The sequence below is a fragment of the Bemisia tabaci genome, chromosome 10 (assembly GCF_918797505.1).
Source record: "Bemisia tabaci chromosome 10, PGI_BMITA_v3".
NCBI classification, from domain to species: domain Eukaryota; kingdom Metazoa; phylum Arthropoda; class Insecta; order Hemiptera; family Aleyrodidae; genus Bemisia; species Bemisia tabaci.
Window position 1 is genome coordinate 22,599,006 of NC_092802.1, and position 23,836 is coordinate 22,622,841.

Consider the following 23,836-nt stretch of genomic DNA (forward strand, 5'->3'; position numbering starts at 1 on the left):
ACACTGTTTACCGGAACCGGAAACGATTTGGTAGACAGGATATCCGGAATAATTTGAAATTCCCGCTTGTTTTGGTTCAACTCGGAATAATTGGAATGAACCGCTCTAGACCAATCAAAGCGTCTGGTTCAGAATTTGCGGTTAAGATTCCTTTTGTTCGAATGGAGGAATAATTGGAAAAATAGGTTGTAAAAATTAATGTTTCTGCTGAGACCAACGAACTGAGGCTGAGACCAACAATGTAGAGCGCGCTTTCGGCACCTGGAACGTTGTTGAAAATCACGATAGGGAGCGTTAGCTCCTCTAACGCGGGAAAAATTTATGTTTCAATTTTTTACGAGATTTTGGTCTGTGCCAGCTGTTGGTTGCAAATTCAAAGTTGTCCCAACAGAAAAAATGTTATGTATTTTTTTAAATTTTGCATTTGCCAAGAAGACGGGGTTTCCTAAAGAGTATTCAAAACCGAGATCCAAGACAAACAAGGGCTTTATAAAATCTTCCATTAAAAAAATGCATTATCAAAATAAATTTTACTTGCCTACCCACAAGAAGGTGATCTATGTACCATCTCATAAAACAGAATTAAATACACTAAGTATACAAATTGTTCATGAATAGTGTATGAATGTGTATGATATGAGCATAGGAAACACTCTTCAGGAGCTCCTTTTAGAGAGCCTATCTTGAACTTAACGGTGAAGAAATGAAAGCACGTTTTACAGAGAGTTTTTGAGAAAACTTTTAGAGTATAAAAAAAGATTTAAAAAATAAATAAAAAGAAAAACTCGATTAAAAATTGTTTGATTTTTAAATAAACTTGAGTTTCCTGTTGAGCTGTAAAAGAGAGAGAAAAAACACACCTAAAGTTTTATTTTCTTCACACAAACACAATGGAAAAATGTGTAAATTTTGCAAGAAAATTGGGAGAATTTTGGGTCTTAGGATGGTTCTTCAGCACTTAAGAGAAGATTCAATGACTGATGGATCAGTTGATAATTTCTAGACTCTAGAGCATTTCTGAAGAATGTCCCAGTATCACATCTCAGTTTAGTACTTCAGTCAGGTATTGATAGTTTTGACCAAGAAACACTTTGAAATAACTCTAGTAATCAGCCTATGTGAATATTGGAGGTAGTTTTGACTTCCGATTTGCGTTACACATTCCAGACGTTTATTCAAAGTTATTTCAAAATCTTAGTTAAATTTTCTGTACAAATGAAATACCTGGTATTCTACAGAGTTACATACTTAAGGTTCATGAATTCTGAGGTAATGTCCTGAAATCCGGTTATAATCAATTGATCAATCAACTACCTATCAAATCGTTATCCAAGTACTGAAGAATACCTAACCTAAAGGAGAGAAAAATGAATGCCCCGTCAAGATCTCAAAACATGATCTTTCTTGACAAAAATCGTTCTACTAAGTTGCTGAAAATTGTGTCTCGGTAGACTAAGGTCCCTCCATTTTCCTGGAAAGAGTGATACATTTGACCTTATCAAACTTGGTTTCCACATAAGGTTAATGTGCAATGAAGGTTTAATTTCTCACAGAAAAAGGCAAAACATCGAGAGCTGGTAACGAAATTTTATTCAATAAAAATTCAATGATAAAATTCAATAAAATAATGAAACACTGATAAACGATGAAACAGTTATGAAATTGTGTAAAAACTTAGTCATCTAAAAGAAATATAGTCCTGTGATAAAAGCAGACTTAACTATATACTTAAATAAAATAACTGAAAAATATAAATATTCCTAAAATAACACATTACACGCAGTTAAAATCGATAAAAGTTTGAAAACTGTTAGCTACTAATTAGCTTACAAATCTGTGAACATTGAGGATGATTGAACAGACTTATCAACGAGATGGTACCATAGAAATCGTGAGAATGTGCCGTGAAATAAGGCAACAAAATCATATCAATGGGTTGCAAACTTTTTCTAAAGTAAAAACAGAGTGGTTTTTAATATGGAGTCTTTGCCCCACTTTCATGATTGTATCGACACTTGGAAAATATGTTTAACAAGAAACAGGTGGAAGCTGGAAGAATGGACATTAGCAGTTATTTCACTACATGATTTGATTACACTGAGCACATTGGGAAAGTCTGGAATTCACTCTTAACTTCACAGTCTGCGTAAAAAATTTGCCCATTTGAGAGCTCCCACTTCAGAAAATTTCTAAGTCAGAGACTCAGTGTAATATGGATAAATTGTCTCGGTGTCTTAACTCCGTGCTGAGCTAAAAATGACCGCCATAGTGTGACACAGCTTCTAATATAAAAGCTTCCAACAAACAGTACTTCTATACGTATTTAACTCAATTTGAAGAGTATGAAAGAAATAATTTTGATAGATAGTGTTCGTTATTAAAAGATTACAACACATGACAATGGTCATTTTCAATTTTGTGTGGAATTAGGAAACTGTGGTGACTGAACCGTACTATGTTATGCTCAAGTTTATTTTTTGAGGCAGAAAACTTAGAAATGTGCAAATTTTTTACGTGACAGGATGGTAGAATAGTGTTGGGTCCACACTATTCGGCACGAAATCAAGGCCAAAAAATTTTAAATTGTCTAAATTTTAGAAAATACATAATTTGATTTGGTGCCATATCGCTAAATAACTAAAGAAAATTGAGCATCACGCACTGCAATGCTGATACTATGGCAAACAAACAAGAAGGAAATGAGAATGGGAGAAATGTGGTACCTGTATTTTAGTAATTGAAAAAGGGAAAATAAAGAGAAAAGTTTGCTTCAAAATTCGTATTAATGACTTGAGTGAAAAAAAATATTTGCAGATAATTTGAATGGAAACTGGTAGATACCTGAAGTTCCCTAATTATTTTTTCCACACTAAAAGAAAGTGATTTCTGAAAATATCAATAAAAATATGTTTCATTTTTTTTCTTAGAAAAAAAAGGAAAGCTTAAATACAACATCGTTTCCCAGAAGAGGGGATGTGCTTCATTTCAGCATTACCAAATTTATTTCCATGATTTTTATTTTTACTTGAGGACTATTTGACATTTTTAGTTGAAAGTTTTACAGATCACAAGGAGTTGTGTAAGAACATTTTGCAACCATGAAATAGCGAAACGTTCCTTCCTCTGGGAAACGACGATAAGCAGAAAATCAAAAGATTGAGATACAAATGCCTTACTTCCGATGAAATGCACACATAGAGTGAAAAATGTGGAGAACTTTGTGAGACAGTGACAATTTTTTTTTTTACTTTACACACTGTATTACCTACAGTATACATTATACACATGACTTGAGGACCTAGGTAAGACTATATGTGTCCTATTGATTTTCGGTAAGCTATCAAAAAGTTCAAAAAACGGTTTCAAAAATTAGTAAAAAAAGAAAACTCATGGCAATAACTATTAGAGTTTTCAAAGCTGATGAAAATGAGTTATTGTCATTCATACTAGATTTACATGCCAAGCCGCCCAATGAACAGACATCAAAGGTAATAATGCTCTAACTTGAAGCCTGTTCAGCTCCGATAAAACCTCCTGTTTCGGACAAGAGCAGCCGCATCAGGTTGTATTGGTATTTCGAAACAAGCAGTACCAATAACTTTACCATCAAAGATTCGTTTGAACACCTCTTGATAAGAAACCAAAGTTGGTAGGTAAGAGTTTACTATGGTAAATAAATACAATTTTCACGATAATACATATTAAATGGACAAAGTTTTTGTAACATTCAGAAATTGACTTTCTTTGAAGTTACACTACTAAAATAATTGATCTAATCTGAGTATTAAAATCTTTTGAGAGAATTGAGGCATTAAATGCAAAAGAGGCCCTTTTTTTAAAAAAAACAGCTGACTTGATTCGCTGAAATATGAAAAGGAAAAGTATCACATTTGAGTATGATCTGAGATTCTAAAAGGAGTGCCAACAAAAAATGTGAGCTCCAGAGAGGCTGAACTTATGTGCTTGACAGCTTGAGGCACAATGGCGGTCAGTGGCATTGACGACTGTGAAGTTTTTTGCAGCACAGGCAGGTTCACCATGGCCGTGCTCTGCCCCACACACATATTACACATTTCAACTGCGACAGCTTGGACTCAAAACATCTTGAATTAAATTTTTTACAATTGTCTCATAACATAACTATTGATGAGAGGTTAAGTTGGCTACAATTGCCATTTCACATAAGAAAAGGTCATTTTACTTTTCATTCATGCTGCTTCAAAACTGTGAAAAAATCTTACAATATCCATGAGGATATGTGTCATGATAACAAAAAATTTTGCTTGCAAAATACCGATTCCTCTATGAATGATGTTCTTTTGAAAACTTTGAATGTGTGATTCTCCAGATACAGTTATGATATGAAGGTCCTTTTCGCATGTAATGCCTCAATTGTTAAGAATGAAAGGTTTTTTGAAAAAAAATCTCAAATTATTCAAAAACGCAATGGAAGGGGATAAAAGGCATCCGATCAAAGAAAAAGATCAGGCTGATCTGAAATTTAACAAAGAAAAAACGTGATTTTCTGCGATTTTTAGAAATTTTTTGCATTTCTATTCCCCTGAAGATGAATTAAAAAATAGAAGATTGAAATCACAAGCAGAACTTAATTCCAAAGAAAATAGGCATATGAACAAAATGTTGATAAAATTTCTTCTTGAACGTTCTTTGGTAGAATTTGTAGTGAATTTGTTCTGTGCCACAAAACTATCTATTGCCTCAAAAGTCCAGTGCAATTGTCAGTCAAATGCTACAAAACTAAAATCCTAGTTTCAATTAAAAATACAAAGTATAAAAACTAACAGTCTCAACCTCTTTCTCAAAGAGTCGGTACAATTAAAATTCAATAAAATCAGACATCAAGCTTTTAGCTGCAAAAAACATTTGAAAGATACTAACAAAAACTCGTATGGACACAATGAATAAAGAGGCCACTACAAGTAACTTTTTAACAAAAATAAATGTAAGATACAATAAAAAACAATATTATGAAGATATATTGTGTCAAGTTTCAGTAAAAAAAGATAACGGGATAAAAACTAATAAACATCTGAGAGAACATGAGTCTAAATAAAATACATAAATAATACTTTCAATTTACACAAATTCTCTGCGTCTAGATAACAATTTAAGTCAAACTTCAGAAATTTATAACATTGCTCGACTTAAGCGGAGAGCATATCTACTTCGTCCAAAAGTAAAATGAAACAGCAAAATATTCAGGAAATAAATCGAACTATCTATAGAGAACTAACAGAAAATTCAAAACTAACAGAAGATTCCTATCTTGAATATTAAGGCAAAGCTTTTGTGGCACACAAGTTCACTGTGCAACTAAGGGCAGGCAGCATAAGAATCTGTCGAAGGAAATCTAATTGAGACTAATTGTTGAACCGATGTTGGCTGCTAATTTGCGCCATGGACTTGCATGACTTATGTGCTACATCTTCAGCAGACCGGTTATTTCTGCATGGATAACCCAACATCAATGCTATAAAATTTGCTACATGTATCGAAGAAGTATCAAGTAGTTGGACTGCTTCATGAGCTGCCAATGAATCTGCTAATATGGTTAAAAAACTCAACCATGACAGCAAAATCATTGACCGAATTAGCTTCAACAATTACTTACTATGATAACTTTTAAGCGCTCAGCCGATAGGCAGCACTTTTTGATTTCGACTTGCCTCTGAGTACTAGTATACTAGTGCTAATCCGTTTAAATGGCGCACCAGCTCATCGATGTGTAGGCTTTTTGGGGAGGTCCATTTTTAAAATAAATAAAGCTGTGAAAACTGTATTTTATGCTTTTAACGTAATGCGCAGGTAGTTTCGATCGTTTGTCTATAAGAAAATTTCTTAGCGGTAGAGTAATTCTTATTGAAATTGATCGTTGAACTCAAATGAAGCCTAAAAAAAACGCGCCTGATGAGCTCAACGGTGAGATCATTTTCGGGAAACAAAAATACGCGTTTACGGTTTCCTTGGTAACCTTTGTTTGCTATCAGCTGATGTTTTATTTCCATTTCCCAGCCAAGTTGATGGAGTTTATACGTCCTTTCTTCATTAAATACATTTACTAACACCTGAGCGCTTTTCTAATACGACAGTATTAGAACTTTCCCGCTTGTCTTTTTGATTGACATGGATACGACAGCATTAATTTTGCATTATCAATGCAAAAATTATCTTCAAACAAGGAGAATCATGCTGAAAAAAACGTTGGTTATACATGACTCATTCATCTGTTTAGAATAAAAGAAATGTATTACTGATGAAAAAAAGCCATATGAATTCTTAAGAGACACTAAATGATAAGTCCCAGTGAGAAAACTTTGGGGGCCTATGAAAATAACTTTTGCGCAAGAAAAAACAAAAAAAAAGGACAATGCTGAGATGCATCACAGCGAAAAAAAAATCATGATAGCAAATCACTTCCAGTTTGTCACATTCACTGTTGGTCTAACATCAGACACTGTGGCTGATTTGTTTGGAATTCTGACAAAATGAAACAATATGCCATTTTTCTCTCCAGAATGTCGATTTAGAAATTCCTGAATATTCCACTGTACATACCTTTAGCAAATATTTAAACAACAATTGGCACAATATTAATTATATTGATCAGATAGAGAAATCTGTGTTCGTTCACTCTTAGTTCGGTCATAAAATGCCGCCATTTGTCCAAAATCGACTTAATGGATAAATGCCCAAAAATTTAGGATCAAATGAGCCTAAAGTGAACGATAAATCACCTCCCTACTTTGAGATAGCCATGATTTGATTTGATAAGTTGTAAATTGAAAATCAGACATCCTTAGGCTAAAGTGAAACACATTAGACATTTAGTGGGAAGTTTGACGTTTAATCTGCACGACTTTCTGAAGCATGGGTAATTTTATGAAATCCATTTTTTATCTCAATCAGAACAATTTGCATGGTGAAAAATACTACCAATTGAATAAGACTTCTCTCTGCAGAATCAATTTCAACAGGAGTCCACATAATATCAGCGGAAAAAGACTGGTAGTATAAAAAACACAAGTGGAGCCTTACAAAGTATTGGTGGCACTGCCAATTTTAAAATGATGCCGAAAAACAAAGATTAAAAAATTCAAACTTGTAGAGTTAAATTTTGAAAAGTTGAATCTGAAATTGGCTTTGAAGAAAGGATTAAAGCATGGTAAAATATGCCTGCCATTTCAGAAAGTTCTTTGACGAGTTGGAGTTTCTTGCCATGCTCCAACTCGTTAAGGTTCCTTCATTATTCTGACTCACTCTTTGTTACATTGTTTTTACAATTATATATGGTTCCATCTTGAATCTAGTTTTTGAAGTTCAATACAAACGGTGTCGATAAACTAAGAACCAGTTTTATGGCTTACGTCAAAAAATGCTATCACACCCCCCTCCCCCTTTGACTGATTTCCCTGGGAAAATAGGTGCTTCAATAAAAAATTATTCTTGGACTATAAATACGTTGATAAATGCTGCCCAAAACAGTTATGAAAAAACAACTTTAAAGAGAGAAGAAAAGGCACAAAAAGTTTATGGTTATTATTGAACTCATTTCTTTTCTCTATTTCATGATTGTGTGTATAAATTGGCACAAGTCGCAAAATTTCCCAGTGAAGGCGATACTTTGAAATTACCTTTAATCATGTAATCACCAATGAACAAGAAAAACCAAGGGTACTAACTGATGTCGGTTTTCAGAATGAGGTCATGCATATTGGTATACTGAGGGATGAAGAAGCTGGCTAGCTGCTCAAATTTAGGACGGTCACGAGCATTGTATGACCAACACTGTTCCATTATTTGGTACACTTCGAAAGGACATTTGTCTGGTCTCGGTAGCCTGCTACCTCCTTCCACAAAATTGATCACCTGGAAAACCATAATAAGACATGTAAATAGTGCGCTTGGGGTAGAAAGAGGTTCCTCGGAGACAGGAAGATCCAAAAATAGCAAATATTCCTGGGTAAAGTGTCATGAGAAATGATGGTATCCGCGATGTCCAGCAAAATTTTCTTTCTCCTATCCAAGACTTTGAAAGTTTTTCTTGAGATAATTCTTCAAGCTCAAGTGACGTGATCCGACTGAAATGCGATTAGCATCAATCAGCCTGTTGCAAACTTTTGCTAGAGCAAAAATAAGAGTTGTTTCTCATAGAAAATGTCTCTAAAATCAATGAGCGCATCGGCTAAGTCTGAAATACACTCCTTACTTCACAATTTGCATAAGAAATTTGCGTTTTTTCGAGCCTCCTGCCTCAAAAACGATACCACGGCACAGGTAAAAATTTTGTTAAAGGAGTCGTTCCATCCAACCCCTGCTCACAAGGATAGTGCGCAATATTTAACATCTATAGCCGACGCCATTCCACCAAAACACATGTGACGGGACGAAGATTCTCATCACCAGATAACAATCGGCGTGTTTACACTCACATTTTTCTCGCGTTGATAGATATCCGCCTTGATTGACCTTGTGCTCTCCTCAACTTGCGCGCGGAGGCGTTGGCCATGATGAGCAGGGATTGAATGAAAAGACTCCTCTAACGAAATGATCACCTGTGCTGTAGTATCTTCTTTGAAGCCGGAAGCTTAAAAAGACGCAAATTTCTTGAGCAAATTGTGAAGTAAGGAGTGCATTTCAGACTTTGCCGATGCACTCACCGTGATTTTTGAGACATTATCTATAAGGAACAGCTCTTATTTATGCTACAGCAAAAATTGGCAACAGGCCCATTAGGTCAATGCCTGTTAGGAGCATGGTTGCAAAATTCATTTTGCAACCATGCTCTTCTCAAATTTGCGCAGAGAAAAACTCATGGTACTCAGGAGATCATGAAAATATTATCATATAAAGTGATACCTAAATTTAGCCTACACTGGATTCTTGATTTTCTGTATGAAGTCCTTTTTATGTATGAAAAAAAGGAAATTCTTCTGTCAATAAGGGGGCTTCAATAATGCTGAACATAGCATACCTCGTCGCCTTTCATATCACCATACGGAGGTTGTCCAAAGGAAAACATTTCCCACAATGTCACACCAAAACTCCACACATCGCTGGCACTGGAAAACGTTCCATTGTTGTACGATTCTGGAGCATACCTAAAAATGAAAAGAGCAGAAGTGATTGATTAAAATATTATTAAGAACAATTGAATGTTTAGAATATTTTTATAGGCAAAATAAATAGCTTCTAAAGGTTTGAATAGTTAGTTTCAGAGGGAAAAACATGAGCCCTTTCTTAATTTATTTATTATTTACATATTTCAGTTACGAACAATAACTTTCTGAATTTTTCTCCTATTCTAATTTTTAAACCTTAGGAGCCTCTCAAAAAATATTAAGCGCTCAGAAAAAATTATTCAAAATCGTAAAATTTGATGGGTGAGTTTGAAACTCAACTAGAGTTTGGTTTTTTTTTTGTTTTTTTTTGTCAGCAGGAATTTGGAATTTGTGAGTACAAAAAAGGCTATTTTCATACTTATGGATTGACTTCGGAAAATTTTAATGCATCTGCCTAATTTGGCGTGAAACTTTGATGGAGAAACAAAGATTGTGGTCATAAACATACCCTGTCTAGAGGTCCATTTAGTTGTAACATAATAGTGAGGAAGTTGATTACTAAAAATATTAATTGCAAAGACATAAAAATACAGGGATGACTAAAAAAAAAATTTTTTTACCATTTAATTGGCCATCTGCCTCCCTGTGAAGCGGTGTAATTTTGCTGATTCCCTTGCATGGCTCGAGAGAGGCCAAAATCACAGATTTTTGCTTGATTCCTCGAAGCGAGTAAGATGTTCCTTGCTGCCAAATCACGATGAACAAACCTCTGCTCTTCAAGATAATGCATCCCTGCAGAAGGGAAAAGTTTTAATGGAAACTTATCAAAATTCCAAAAAATAGACGCACATGAAGAAAAAGGAAAAAATAATTGAAAAACATTATAACTTTGCGATTAGACATCAAACACGATTAAAAATAAGTCCTTCGAAATTACTTTGTGATGTTTAAGGCGTTTCATGTTCGAATGGGAAAAAAAGAAGAAAAAAGATTAAAAGGAAACAGTAAAAATGATGTAAGTTAAATTCTGTTGCAAAAAAAGAATGTAAGAAAGGGAAAGGTACTAAGCTCTCCTGGAATTGAAATTTCTTGGGTAAATATTACACAGAACTACTTACAGACAACAAAAAAGGAACCCGGAGCATTCCAATGTCGCTGCGATTGTGCAACTTTTTTTACCTTGCAAATATAAACTTATCTTCGAAACAAGTTTTATCTTTACTCCCAATAAACTATAAATTCAAGACAAAAATTACCTTTGTAAATTTAATTTTTTTCATGATTTCAGTAATTATATTGTAAAGAATGTAAGATGCACCATCCCAGCAACATTGGAATGCTTTCGGTTCCTTTCTACAAAATACGATCCAACTAGCATTCCACTGGACTTTTGAGGTTTAACTCTTTAGGCTTTAGAAATAATTTATTGCAGAGAGAAAAGTAAGAGGAAACCTACCGCAAGCTATTTGAGACGCCCATAAATGAAGATCGCTGCGAGGTTGAATTGTTGAGGCATTCTTTATTAGGTACATCAGCATTGACCCTAGTGGTACCAGCTCTTGAATCTTTAGAAAATAAAATAAATTAAGCTGTTAAAAGAATATTTCATCTTTGGAATTAAATGAAGAACTTGATTGAATTTAAAAATGGTCAATATAACTCTTCTGCCGTTCTAAATTGAAAAGTATCTCCCACACAAAAAAATATCTTTTACAAACCCCCCTAGAAACAGTAATCATTGAACATGATAATACATGATAAGCTAGATTTTCAGTTCTTGATTCCATGAGAAGAATATCAAATGTGACTATCATTTTTTCATTTGTTGATTAGCCGAGAGAAACTCGAGTTGGGATACGACTGTCTGACTTGACCGTTGGTTGACACTGAGAATTTTTGGTTGAAAATTTTTCACTTCGTTTTTGAGGGTTAAACAACCAAAGAGAAAACGAACCAGCTCGGGAATACAGTAAATCCAACTCGCAGAATATTCAACTAAAAGGAGGTTACACTGGGTAAAATAACAAGGCAACATACCATGAGGAGTGACTCTCCTCGCGAAATTCCTATCAACTTAACGATACAATGATGATTCAGATTCATCATAACTTTGGCTTCTTGAAGAAATTCATCTTTATTGGAAAGCATGTACTTCTTGTGCAACGTTTTAACAGCTACTGGTTCCTAAAAAAAAAAAATTAGGACAGATTAAGATTGAGACAGAAGAAAAAAATGACACTGAGGGTACAGGAATATCTTATTAACAACTGCGCAGGATCTATGTGATAAGTCTTGATTTTTGGAAGTAGAACACAGATAAGAATTTTACTGCAACAATTTTCATTTTAAGAGATTCTTTTCTCATCACCAAGTCCCTATACTACATATAGGCCAGGATAGGTGTTTAAACATGCTTAAGCCGGGACATCAGTAACAGAGGCTTGGCATGCTTTGCGATATATTGATTGATACGCCACTCAAACCTATGAAAAAAGATTGATTGTCAGGGTGTTCGCAGCGAACACCTTGGTGACCAATTCTTTACATTAGCTTCAAATGCCAAGATATCGATAATCGATCATTCACGCCACACCACTGATCAGTAAGGTACTATGCGACTACCTACAAGTGTCCAAAAAAACTATTGAATAAATGCATGACCACTAAAAACTGCACGTGTTTGCAAACCACACAGCAGCAAAATTCGAAAAATCCTGCGAGACTTTGAAAAAACGTACATACTTCCATAGAACTACAAAAGTTTACTAAAAATCACAATCACCTACTAAAAATTGCAGTAAAAGCGAGTGCCTGCCAAATTTAGAACATCCGAATAACAATTTTAGAAACAACCTGGCTCTCGGGTTCTCTTTTTCATAAAGTTTGAAAAACCCCAGTCAAATTTTTGTTCATTGAGATGGCTTTAGATCTGAAGATACAAATTGGAGGTTTTTTAATTGATGGGCATAAGATTCTAAGGTAAAATAAGGAAGCTCTATTGTCTTGTACTAGGTTGATAGGCATTATTCCATTGAAATCCTCTTTTTTACAGATAACAATTGAAAAAATCTTGAATTGCTAAATTATAAAATGTTAGGCGAAGAAAGTTATTAACTGTATGAAAAAAATGTTGAAAAAATTAGTAAAATTGAGGATTGTAAAATCTTGAAAATTTCAAAAGGCGTTACACTGAATTTGCTATTCTTACATCAAAGCTCAACAAATGCATCTAAAGCTACGCAGAGCTTAAAGCCAAACATCTTTCCTCGCAGAGAAAAAAAAGGAGGAAAAACTTATCCAGAAAATCACTTACTTCGTATCCTTCTCTTGTTTGATAGATACCTCTGTAGACAGACCCAAATTCCCCTTCACCAAGGGTATCTTCTAATATGATATTCTCATATGGAATAAAAAAGTCTGCAAAAAAAAAAAAAAAAAAAAAAAAAAAAAAAAAAAAAAAAAAAAAATCATAAAAAAAGGCACAGTGATACAAAGGAAAGACAAATGTTAACATCTCATGCAAAGATACCTTTTAACACTTGCCTGATACCTTAGAAAAATTTTTGGGAAAAAGTAATTAAAATTACAATTTAAATCAGGGGGAGCGATTTCATTGCTTGGTTCGTTTTTTCTTTCAAAAATCCTTCATTTTTCTAAACTTTCCGAATTCTTGGATGTTGTTTCTTTTTTTACAGCTCTCTCTCTTTTTTTTTTTTTTGCTTAAACTATCCCCTGATTTACAGGACAATGCACAATTTTAATTTTGAGGCGAACCAGTTTTCTTCATTTCAAAGTTTTCATCCTCAGCTTTCCTCTTTTCCACCGCAACAAGGAGTTCTGTGCAAGGTGTCCACGATTTTAATTACTGTTCTCATGGAACTTCATTCAACACCTTTCCCAGCTGCTTAGATCTAAGTATCTAGTATTTTCAATAATATTTACTTCATTTTTAATATTTTTATTTAAAATTAATATTTAAACTTAACTGTACCACACAAAAAATATTTAAAACAAATTCACTTCTTTTATTAACTTTATTGATCACATTTATTAAATTGCTATACAGCCTTTTTCTCACCAATTTTTCGAATTGTTGATGCTTTTACACTAAAGCTGTTTTGAGTCACATCAGTAACATCAGTCACATCGCGATCTCAGAAACCAAACAACTACTCACGATAATTTTAGTTTTTTAGAAAATTGTTTAAACACCTGACGATGAGCAGTTGCTTGAAACAGCCGTGCTGTAAAAGCATCAACAATTTGGAAGGTTGGCAAGAAAAAGATTCTATAACAATTTAAAACAAATTCATCGACTGACCATGATGGCTCTATCTGCTGACTCAGATTAACAGTGAATGAAAAGCTATGCGTCAGCAACTACTATTATACACAAAAGTATTTGACCAATAAGCGTCTCAAGAACTTACCTTTCTCGGTTTTCTTTTCACAAGGGAGAGACAAGGGAAATGGACTAGCTGAATGACCATTGACAGGGTGGCCTAACGGACTGGCTGGCAATGGTTTCAACCGTCGTGGAAGAGACAGAGACGATGGAAGCGGAGAGGGTTTTTTCTCAGAAACAGTGCTAGATTCTCTGGATCTCCGGTGTTTTGTTGGAAGTGTTGTTGGGGTCAGCTGAAAAATTTCAATACAAACAAACATTATTGCAGATTCACACAAAAAAAAAAAATTTAAAGGCTACCATACTACTATTTTAATATTGTGACGCATTATAACACAATTGAAAAATTAGACCATTCCCCAAATTTGCTGACATTGTTAATTTTTATTTTTTTTCTCAGTGTGCTGGACTGGCCAAAAAGCAAAGAAAATCTTATCATCTACTTCTACCTCCCTAGCTTCTAAGTTTTGAGAGAGCAGAACAAGCAAGGCACACTCTACTACAGGTATGGACAAATGGAATTTTAGAAAGTCGTCGAAAAGCGTAGATTTGACAGCGTCCAATGGTACGACTGCAACGCCATTTTGAAAACTTGTTTACTGTCTATTCAGAGAGTGGGTCTCGTCAAGTTTGTGTTATTTTTTCATGTTTTTAGTTGAGGTTTTCGTTATTTTGAGTTTCACTAATTTTTTAACTTCATCTGATAGCTCATTGAAGCTATCAGATCTGACTTGAGGTCATTTTGAATTGCTCGGCAAAGATGGTACAACTTGCAACATCACTCAATGACCTATTATTCTCAGCGCTGCCACTTTGGCACCCCGTTTGTCCATACCTGTAGTTGAATGTACCTTGAGAACAAGAAAAAATCCTCACGTAGATGTTTCACTTTGAAAAAAGGAAGAAAAATGAAACAAAAATAAACGAATCAACAAAAAAAAAACAAATGCAAGTTGTGGGTAGTGAATCTTCATGCATTTCATGGGCGCATTATCAGTTCAAGCTATAAAATGAAATTTAAAAATTAATCGCAAGTTGAAGGGAATACTCCTCTCAAACATTTTATACTTAGTCAAATTTTTGGGGGGGAAAAACTAAAGGCTAGTGACTAGAGAAATGATATTATTAATTTTGATTTTGTACCTTCTTGCTGGAAAATAAAACAAACTTGTACAGGCAAAAAACAAGGTGAAAACAGGGTTGCCGCAGAATTTAGAAAATAAAATTCCCTGACATTTCTCCTATTTCCCTGACAAATTTGGTCAAAAACTCTCTGACATTTGGAGATAAAGACCAATTCACATAAACCAGTCATTGTGCATATTTTTGGAGTCTTGTCCCCCAGTCAGCCCTCGCTCAACCGCAGCCAAGGTGACATAGCATTGGCTGCTCCCATATGAAATAAATTGCATTTAAGCTTCTCGTCCCAATGCAAAGTAGGATCTTAAAAAGCATCTATGCGAATGACTTACTTGTGTGGATTGGTCTTTTGAGCAACGATTATAAAGAAACAACACAAGCATGCAATAGTTGTTGTCTGCAATGTCAAATACATTGAAAAGCATATCGACGGTGAAAGTCGGCAATCACATAACTCGGTTTGCGACGTCGCAGACTTCCTGTCATACTTTATTTTTTAAATGGAAAATTACTCAACGGCAATTCTTTAAAACTGTCATGATTTTTCTTCTCAATGCGAAGAAAATTCTGCAAAAACTTCAAGAAATAATATCAATTTGTTCTCCTTTAAAAAAATGACGTAGAGGCGGAGATTTTCAGACACCGCAAACGAGTTATGTGATTGCCGACTTTCACCGTCGATATAAATGTGATTGAAGAATTAATCAAAAAATTTATCCCTGACAATTTCGTCATTTTTCTCGACACTTCCCAGTTTTCTTTGCCTTTTTAAAATTCACCAAGATGTTTAGATATTCATCTTGACTGTAGCAATCCTAAGAAAGAAAAGTTTTTTCTTGACCACTTCTTGCTCCACATTCTAGACTTTAGGAGGCCTCCTAGTAAAAGAAACTTAACTGACACAAAATGAGTAAAACCAGATGAAAGCACTAAGATGATACAGAAAAAAGAAATTACTCTATTCAAATTTTGAGGAAAACTTGGTACAGGCGGTTTTGGAGCCGGTGGAATGGGTCTTGTGAGTAACATCTGCAGACCATCCGAGAATTTGGAATAATGTTCAATTACGTGCTCCAGCGAGTCAAGATATGGGCCGTTGTCAATGAACCAAAAGTCACCCTGAAATCAATGTTATTTTCCGATAATAAAATCTATATATTGCCATATTAACAGAGAATATTAAACTTGATACACTGAATTTTTAATGAATAACACTATTAACTTATGCCCTTCAGATTTTACAGTTTCTTACTCTTGCTGATAAAAAAGTAAATTTTATGACAATCAAAATAAAAACTTTAAAACATGTAGGTATAAGGGACAATCATGTGTAGGGGGTATTCATGGACAATCCTTAACATGTTGACTGCCTTTGTGTTTTGGCACTTATTGCCTACTGATCACGGAAACACAAAAAGATCGAATGGTGTGCACTGAGAAAGTTTCAAAGAAAAATGACGTTTGTGAATTCACTCATTCAGGACCTAGTGCTACTAGTTTACTAAAATGCCAAGAAAAAGCAATCTGTGTGGTTCGGCTGACACAGCTGCATTGGCAGTGCGAGCGCTGGTCTTTGAGGAATACATCCATACTAGTAGAGTCAACCTGCATGACGATCAACATGTTACATGGCTCCTTTACTGAGGAGCCCTCATATGGTTCACATTGTGATTCAGGGAAGTTCAAATGGATCCTTGACATAGCATCAAAGGAAGGACAATTTTGCCACATCTCGAGTAAAATTCGAAAGAATAACTTGAAAAATTGACCTTTGCAAGGGATAATGATGATTTGCAACTGTAGGGAATACAAAATTATTTTGTTAAACCTTAAGGTAGGTACAAGACTACCATAAAGTGCTCAACACCTGCAAAATTTATTCTCTTGTGTTCTTAATTTTTTGTGGCGGAAAATTGTAATAATCCCATGCAAGATTGTTGATTTTTCCATGAACGGGAAATTTACATTTACTGATTTACTAAAAAGTCAGAAGTTAATTCCTTGCTTATGAGTTAATTAGAAAATTTCTAAATATGTTGACATGCTCTGCATGAAACTTGGATGAGAACATATGTGCTGTAATGCTACATGTTTTACCCTGTCTAGTAATCCATTCAACATGCAACGAAAAAAGCAACAAGTTACCTGCTACAAAATTTGATTTCGAGTAAGAATCGAAAAATACCTGTTTTAAAATTTGATAATGCAGCATCTTTTTGTTCCAACACATTGTTAAAACATGATTATTTGACTTGACACTGAATCGTACAAGGTACATGCCATCAATAAAACCATTTTGCTCAAATATAGGCAAAGCTTCATTCCGCTCTAATGTTCCATGGAACCAATTGGCCCTTGAGTTCTTTGGCTCAGGATTTCGGTGCTGAGCTGTAATACAAACAAGGTATTGATCACACACAGGTTTGAATAATCAATTTGATAGATTTAATTTCAATCAGCCTGACTGCATTTCACCACATTGCCTAATTTTCTCTCATCAATGGCTACAGATCAATACTGCCTACCTGCCAACTGACCATTTTGCAGGATGAAGAAAAGCCTTCGCCAGTTATGTGATTTAAAGGGTGGATTAGCGTCATTATAGCGCTCCCATGCCAAATTGGGGGAAAAAAAAAAAACTCACATATTTTATAGTATAGAATGCAGCAAAGTTGCTATATCACTTTCGCCTAAATTGTCAATTAGGTAGTATTGTTCCTCATTTTTTATTCTTTTAACAGAAAACTATACTGCCTGCCTCATTAAGACTTATTAAATTTTTTCTTTCTCTTTTTTATGTGCCACGAGTTTGCGAAAGATAGAAAAGACAGGAGAATATAATTATGATTTTTCAATTGAACAGGGTTTACAAAAAATGCATCAAGTCGCATCAAGTTTGAACTGGGAAAAAGAGGTTCGAACTTTTATTCCTCCTTAAGGCTCAATGTTAAGGACAAAATTTAACAACTATAATGTTTGACGAAGATTTTTCAACAGAAGACAAATTATGACACATTTTTCCCATAATAAGACTTGGTACATTTCCATTTAACTCAGTCCAATTGCAAGTTCATGTGAGTTTTGACTTTTACAGGTTCAGTGTCTGAGCCTTAGAAAATTTTTAAATACCTTTCTACCAGTAATGAAAAAAAAGTTTGATCAAGTATGTGAAATCATTGGTGAAACTGTAGATACAACGATGTTGATTATAGTCAAGACTCCCTTTAAATTTTAATTTGCAAAAATGTTTCGCACACAATTTTTACAGCTTTTTTTTTTTTTTCCAAGAGCAAAGAAAAAAATTACCGCAAAGGTTTCATGCTGTAAAGATGATAGGATGCATTTTAAAAATTTATATATGATGATGTTGGTAACATAGCAACTTAAGATACATTTCTTTCTAATTTCGTCACTAATTGGACTGCATTTTGCGATTAGGGGCTCCTTTTTTTTATTTATTTATTTAGTACAGAGAGGTACAGCATTGGTAAACAATAAATATTATTTCGGTACAGGTCAGTTTGCAATTTTTTTTTTTTCACAGTCTTTTCTTGGCCCATCCACAAAAGCACCAATGTTCATGAGTAGATAAATGACACAATAAGATGAGTCAGAGACAATAGTTGCTCATTATAAGATGAGGTCCAACCTGTCTTTAGGTTTTATAAAATGTTGACAGAAAGTTACTTTGATCAATTTCCAACAAAATGAACATGTGTGGAAGTTTACACTAAGCTTCCAAGAAAAAATACTTACCAAGCAAGTCCTCGCATTTGAAGTGTTTGTTTGCACGTGCCAATAAAGCTGGAGTTAGATTGTCTATTGTTCGAGGCCTGGTGGGAGCGCCTAGACTTAGGAGCACAAGAGCGACGTCCACAAAACCTCTGCTAGCTGCTTCATGGAGGGGGACCCAAGCTGAAAGAAATAAAAACTTAAAATCAGAATACAAAGTATAATTCAAAAGTACAACAGCCATTTTTAAAACAGTATGCGGCATTGTTACTCAATCTCCAGAGTCATTCAACATAGCAGGTGCTTAAAAACCAAGTTGCGGGAGTTTCATGTTGCAGGATACATCATATCATCTAGCATTTATTTCCTCACTTATTTTCTAAAATTATACCTCACTCTTCCAAATTTTCCATGAAGACGAGCCTTTTCCTTCTTTGCTTCACTCTATTTTGAAAAAAATCTTTAAATGGACCAAAATAACCAAATCAGAATGAGCCATTGGTCCTAATGCATTCCAGCTTAGAGATATTTGATTGTATTTCATGGAGGAGGAAATCATTGCGGAACATACCATTTCACTGAAGATCCTGAACATAAATTGTGAAATTCATCAAGACCTCGTTAAACAAACATCTATGTGCATCTGTAGAAAGATAGAATAACTTGAATATTCCTCGTTTTATCTTCTTTGAACACTTGTATTTTGTTATTTCTTGCATTATAATTTTAAAATAAGATCAGCTATTCTGTTCTTCTTTCCTTTTAAAAATAGCTAAAAGCAATTACTCGTAAAAAATTAAATAATGGGACTAATCTACAACAAACCTACGGATGACTAAAAACAATACCTGTTTCAGGGTGTCTCAACTGAAGGTTTGCCCCACCAACTTCAACTAAAATCCTTACTGTGGACGGTAAATTGTTTTGACAAGCGTACTAAAAGAGGTGAAAAATCAAACAAAATAAAAATTGAAAGAAATCAAAACAATAAAAGGGAACAAACAAAAAAAAAAAGCGCAGAACACAAAATACGGAAATTTAAATGATCAAAATAATAACAAAAGAAATATAAATGAGAAAAATCACAAAACTGAAATCATAGTATGATGGTCTTAAGGTGCAAAATAAGAATCAAGTCAAACTGTAAAATTATTTTTTATGGCTTTTAAAAAATTGAGAAACACAGTAAATATATTCTGCTGTGCTTAGGAAAAACACTGTAGAAACATCGAGAGTTGCCGAATGCTTCCTGATAAAATATTTATTTTTGAGGAGAGTCATGAATATTTTCTCTGCAAATGGGATATTTCCTTAATATACTGTTCAACCTTCCGTTTTCATGACCGTTAATGTGGCTCAAAATTCCATCAGCTGTGGATGCTGAAAAGAACCATCAAAAGACAAACAAAAGATGATGATTATCCCAAATAATTACAAAGAACAAACTTTTCCTCAATATAAAGCTAAGCTATGGATGAAAAATAAGAATAATTACATGCAGAGGTGTGTAGCCGTCAATGTCTCGACAGTTGGCACTGGCCCCCGCAATGAGTAACATTTCTAAAATTTCATCCTTTTCGATTCTGTTTTCATCTTTGCTGACACGACTTGCCAGATGAACTGCTGTTTGTCCTGTTTCATCTTTGGCGTCGAGATTTCGCGTCCTTGACTTCAGTAATTCAGACACAATCACGGTATTTCCTGAAAAAAAATTTCCGACATATTATTCAAGTAAAAACATAAAAATTGATACTGAAAATATCCCTATTAAAGAAGAGTGATTGAATGATGTGCAAATCTCAATTAAACTATCTCATAAGAGATAGCACAAGAAAAGATTTAAACGCAAGTTTCGACAACGTGAGTTGGTACTTCAAACTACACAGGTGCAGAATCTTAAAAGCTTCCACATTCTCATGCACTTGCCTGCCGGCAATCCATATTAAGCTCTCCACAAAATTTCCAAACAATTGCAAAAGTAATTACTTTTTTCTCATTCTTTTCCTTTCACTTTCAAATTTTGACGGAATTTTGAGGAAAAGTTTTCTTCCTTCCACATTTTCATACACCCCCTCCATAAAATGTAATAATTGATTTAGGACTGAAAAATAGTGATAATGAAAGGAACATGAAATTTAAGCCTTTGAGAGCAACACATTTCAAGTATTTGTGTTTAAGTATTTTTAAAACTAGTTTTCTATTAGAAACCTCTTAAAACCAACTTTATCTAGGCTACCTACTTCTGTTCCTGTAGGTTCTTTGACTCCACTTGGACTATAGCAATTGAACATTTCGTACAACACTGCTTAAAACTAAAAATAGGGGTTCCATTGTGAAAACTGATTTTACCTTCTTTCGTTGCGCGATGTAGTAGATTTGTTATTCCATGCCGCCGAGTATCATGGGGAAGTGGATCCTTTTCAACAAAGGACCGCAGCTGACAGACAGAACCGTTGGCACCATCTCCTTGATAGTACTCAACTAAAGTTTCTAGGCCATGGATGACAGTTTGCTCTTCCACCGAGAAAAACGCGTCTTCACCGTGGCGAAAAATCTGATAGTGGATGACATTATTGTCTCTCAGCACAGAGAGAACATAATCCACTTCAGTTGAGCTCAGTCGAATGAGGAAAAGACCATTTTCAGCGTTTTCATCTAGAGATCAATAAACTTGTGTATTAGAGACATTAAAATAGGGAATAATAGTAGAGATTAAAGTTGAAACTGCAAAAATACGCAGCTTGGTTGTGGCGTTTAAGTATCTCCACTCCAATTTTATTTTCAAAAAGGAGATCATCAACCATCGTGGCTTGAAATTCTCACAGAATATTCCTCACATAGAGAAGAAAAAAATCACCGAAGTTTTCAAGAAATGATGTTAAGTAGTATTCATTGTGCAGAATAAAGTAAGGACTGAAACACTGCAAATCAAAGTACACATATCGCAGACCAAAGTGTGAAACTAGTATCTCTGTTTGTGACGATGCAAACTTCCTGTCATACTTTGTTTTCTGCTTGGAAAACTAGTTAATGTAATTTCTTGAGAGCTCCATCGGTTTTCCCTCCCTTTCAGCAGAATATTCTGTATAAATTTTGAGCTACAACATTGGCTTGTTTCTCCCTGAGAAAATGAAATAGGAGCAGAAATTTTGTAACATCGCAATGGAGATAAAAGGTTTCGCACTTTGGCTACCCATAACTGCAATTTCACTATCGATGGGGGGCTAACAATGAGTTTCTAACTATAGAACATTTTACACAAATGTTTAACAACTTTGGAAATAGAATCTTTGTCTCTCGTTCTGATCGTGATCTGAAATGAATGCACAAAATGCTTCCTCAGTGGTCATGTTATCAACATTTTCCTTGCATGATTTTTTTCATCGATTCAGATTGGAATTTCTTCCATACTCTCTTCATTTGGATAGAAAAAATGATCATTTCGTGCACCCGTGTACCATGGCAATCAATCTGAGGAACTAGGATCTCCAAGTTCTCTTCGAGCTCTATCTGGTATATAGTGGACAATGCTAGATTTAAAACTTATTTTCTGAAAAATAGAAACATGTAAACTCTGAATTTTGAATTGCACCTCTGGATGGTTAGAGAAATAAGTGACATTTTGTGATTTCCAAAAGAGAGTGTTTAAACTTGAGATGTTATAATCGGTCTCACAGCTCATGAAAAGTTTAAACTGACATTGCAATGCTGACAATTTACTTTTTGAGATCAAATTGCTCTGTTAGACTTTTTTCTTTCTTCTTCTTCTTCAGAATAAAAGTATCTTAGCTTTAATTCTTTCTAGAATGACATTCTTCTCCTTTTCACACTGGAGGCTTCAATGCACCACTTGACTTTAAAATTCTACTTTTGCTTAAAGCACTTCCTAACAAACTTACAGCCATTTACAGTTCAAGTGAGGGGGAAAAAAGTGTTGAGTGCTTCAGCGAACTTATCTAGGAAGTCTAAAAACTTAAACGCAGCAAGAGACAAAATTAATTACGTGAACTTACGATTTTTAAGGATTGACTCAGCTTCATCCCTAGACAATTTTCCATGATAGTAATTTATTGATTTTTTCCGTTCATCGGACATTGTGGTATGGAAAAACTCTCATGAGAACCTGAAAAAGAAAAAAAAAATAGCCTTTTTCCTCCTGAAAGTGTCTTGCAAAAATTTGCATCCATTTACTACCTTACTGTGGTCGTAAATGCTAGAAAGTATGAGCATATCCTGTCGAACACATATCACATACGTTGGCAATGGTTTACATATGACTGCCATGTGCAGTCACTGATTTATGCGCGAGCAAACGATGACACCCAAGGTCAATCCTCGATTGCAATTAGACAACAGCAACGCAGTCGCATGCAAACTGAAAGTAAACAGCTGCCAACTTATGTTCAAGAAATTCTAGATAGGGGTAAGTAACATGAGACTATACAGATAGAATTTATAGATAGTTAAAGATTTACCATTTTAATGCATGAAAAGTTTTGTTTTAAATTTAGATAAGGATGCTTTGTTTCATTGTGAATCCCGCTGCAAAATTACTCAGTTCATATGCTTGACATTATCAATCTTAGATTAATTGCATTTGGTATTCTTCTCAAATTCTGATACATTACAATAAGTATACCGAAACAAATTAGATTTGCATGTGCAATATTACAAAGATTTAAGCTTTGTCCACCGAATCTTACAACAAATTAGCTTGACTTCTGCCTACCTGCCTAATCTTCAGTAAGAGGGTAGTGCTTTAAAAATTAGGTCATTTGATGACTGTAATGAACAAGCAAGCCAAACTGGGTTGATTTCAAAAATCACTCGAATGAGACATCTTTCTGAATAGAACATATTTACTGCATCAACCACGCTAAGGCAATTGTAGGTACATTGTCTTTCGTTTCAACTGAAACTGACATGATGCACTCACATGCAGACTTCAGCTTCAAGATTCAATTCCGTGGCCACACAAGTTACGGACACAGGCAGTCAAGAAAACAGGCAAAATTTCAACGATTGCCCACCTTGTCAGTGCCAATATTAGACTCAAGGTGCTTGCGAGTGAAACTTCGTCCGAATGAATTCAGGGAGTAATTTGTTTTATCATGTTTCATTCACTTGGAAAGACAAAACTACGGTTCATGTTTCGTTATACTGAATATACGAAGAATAAGGCGACCACAAATGTGAGAAAGGTGATGTGAGTAAATTTTGTTTGCGCTGTCATTGACTCTTGTCCTAGGCCAACGTCCATCCATGATAGTTCAGCAAATTGATGAAACAGATTTAACTTACCAGGTGCTATCTCTGAAGAGCGTGAAAAAAATCACTCATGAAATTAGCGAATCTTCAATCCAATGAAGAGGAAGAAAAATCACAAAACCATACAAAATCTAATGATAATGACATGAAAATTCTGACAGTACGATACTTTGTTTTGATTTCGGGCTGGTCCATTTATGTTTTATGAGTT

At 34.6% G+C, this 23,836-nt stretch overlaps 1 protein-coding gene across 1 annotated transcript; it reads right to left on the bottom strand.

Moving 5' to 3' along the window:
* Positions 1-1,567: 1,567 nt before the first annotated feature.
* On the bottom strand, positions 1,568-23,836 carry Shark (SH2 ankyrin repeat kinase). Its single transcript, XM_019058944.2, has 15 exons — positions 23,659-23,836; positions 22,371-22,480; positions 20,707-21,012; positions 19,853-20,058; positions 19,206-19,293; positions 18,382-18,540; positions 16,811-17,013; positions 15,583-15,744; positions 13,511-13,718; positions 12,394-12,497; positions 11,118-11,264; positions 10,537-10,645; positions 9,701-9,872; positions 8,993-9,119; positions 1,568-7,887 (listed from the first exon to the last, which is right to left on the bottom strand). The coding sequence occupies exons 2-15, from the start codon at positions 22,450-22,452 to the stop codon at positions 7,696-7,698; spliced, it is 2,265 nt and encodes a 754-aa protein (XP_018914489.2). The 5' UTR covers positions 22,453-22,480; positions 23,659-23,836; the 3' UTR covers positions 1,568-7,695.

What these genes read in the sequence shown, in the direction of transcription:
- Shark (XM_019058944.2), bottom strand. Translation starts at nt 22,452, where the DNA reads ATGTCCGATGAACGGAAAAAATCAATAAATTACTATCATGGAAAATTG. An exon ending in ACATCGCGCAACGAAAGAAG is followed by an intron (nt 20,059 to 20,706) that starts GTAAAATCAGTT and finishes ATTTTTTTTCAG; the next exon opens with GAAATACCGTGATTGTGTCT. An exon ending in GTGATATGAAAGGCGACGAG is followed by an intron (nt 7,888 to 8,992) that starts GTATGCTATGTT and finishes ATGGTTTTCCAG; the next exon opens with GTGATCAATTTTGTGGAAGG.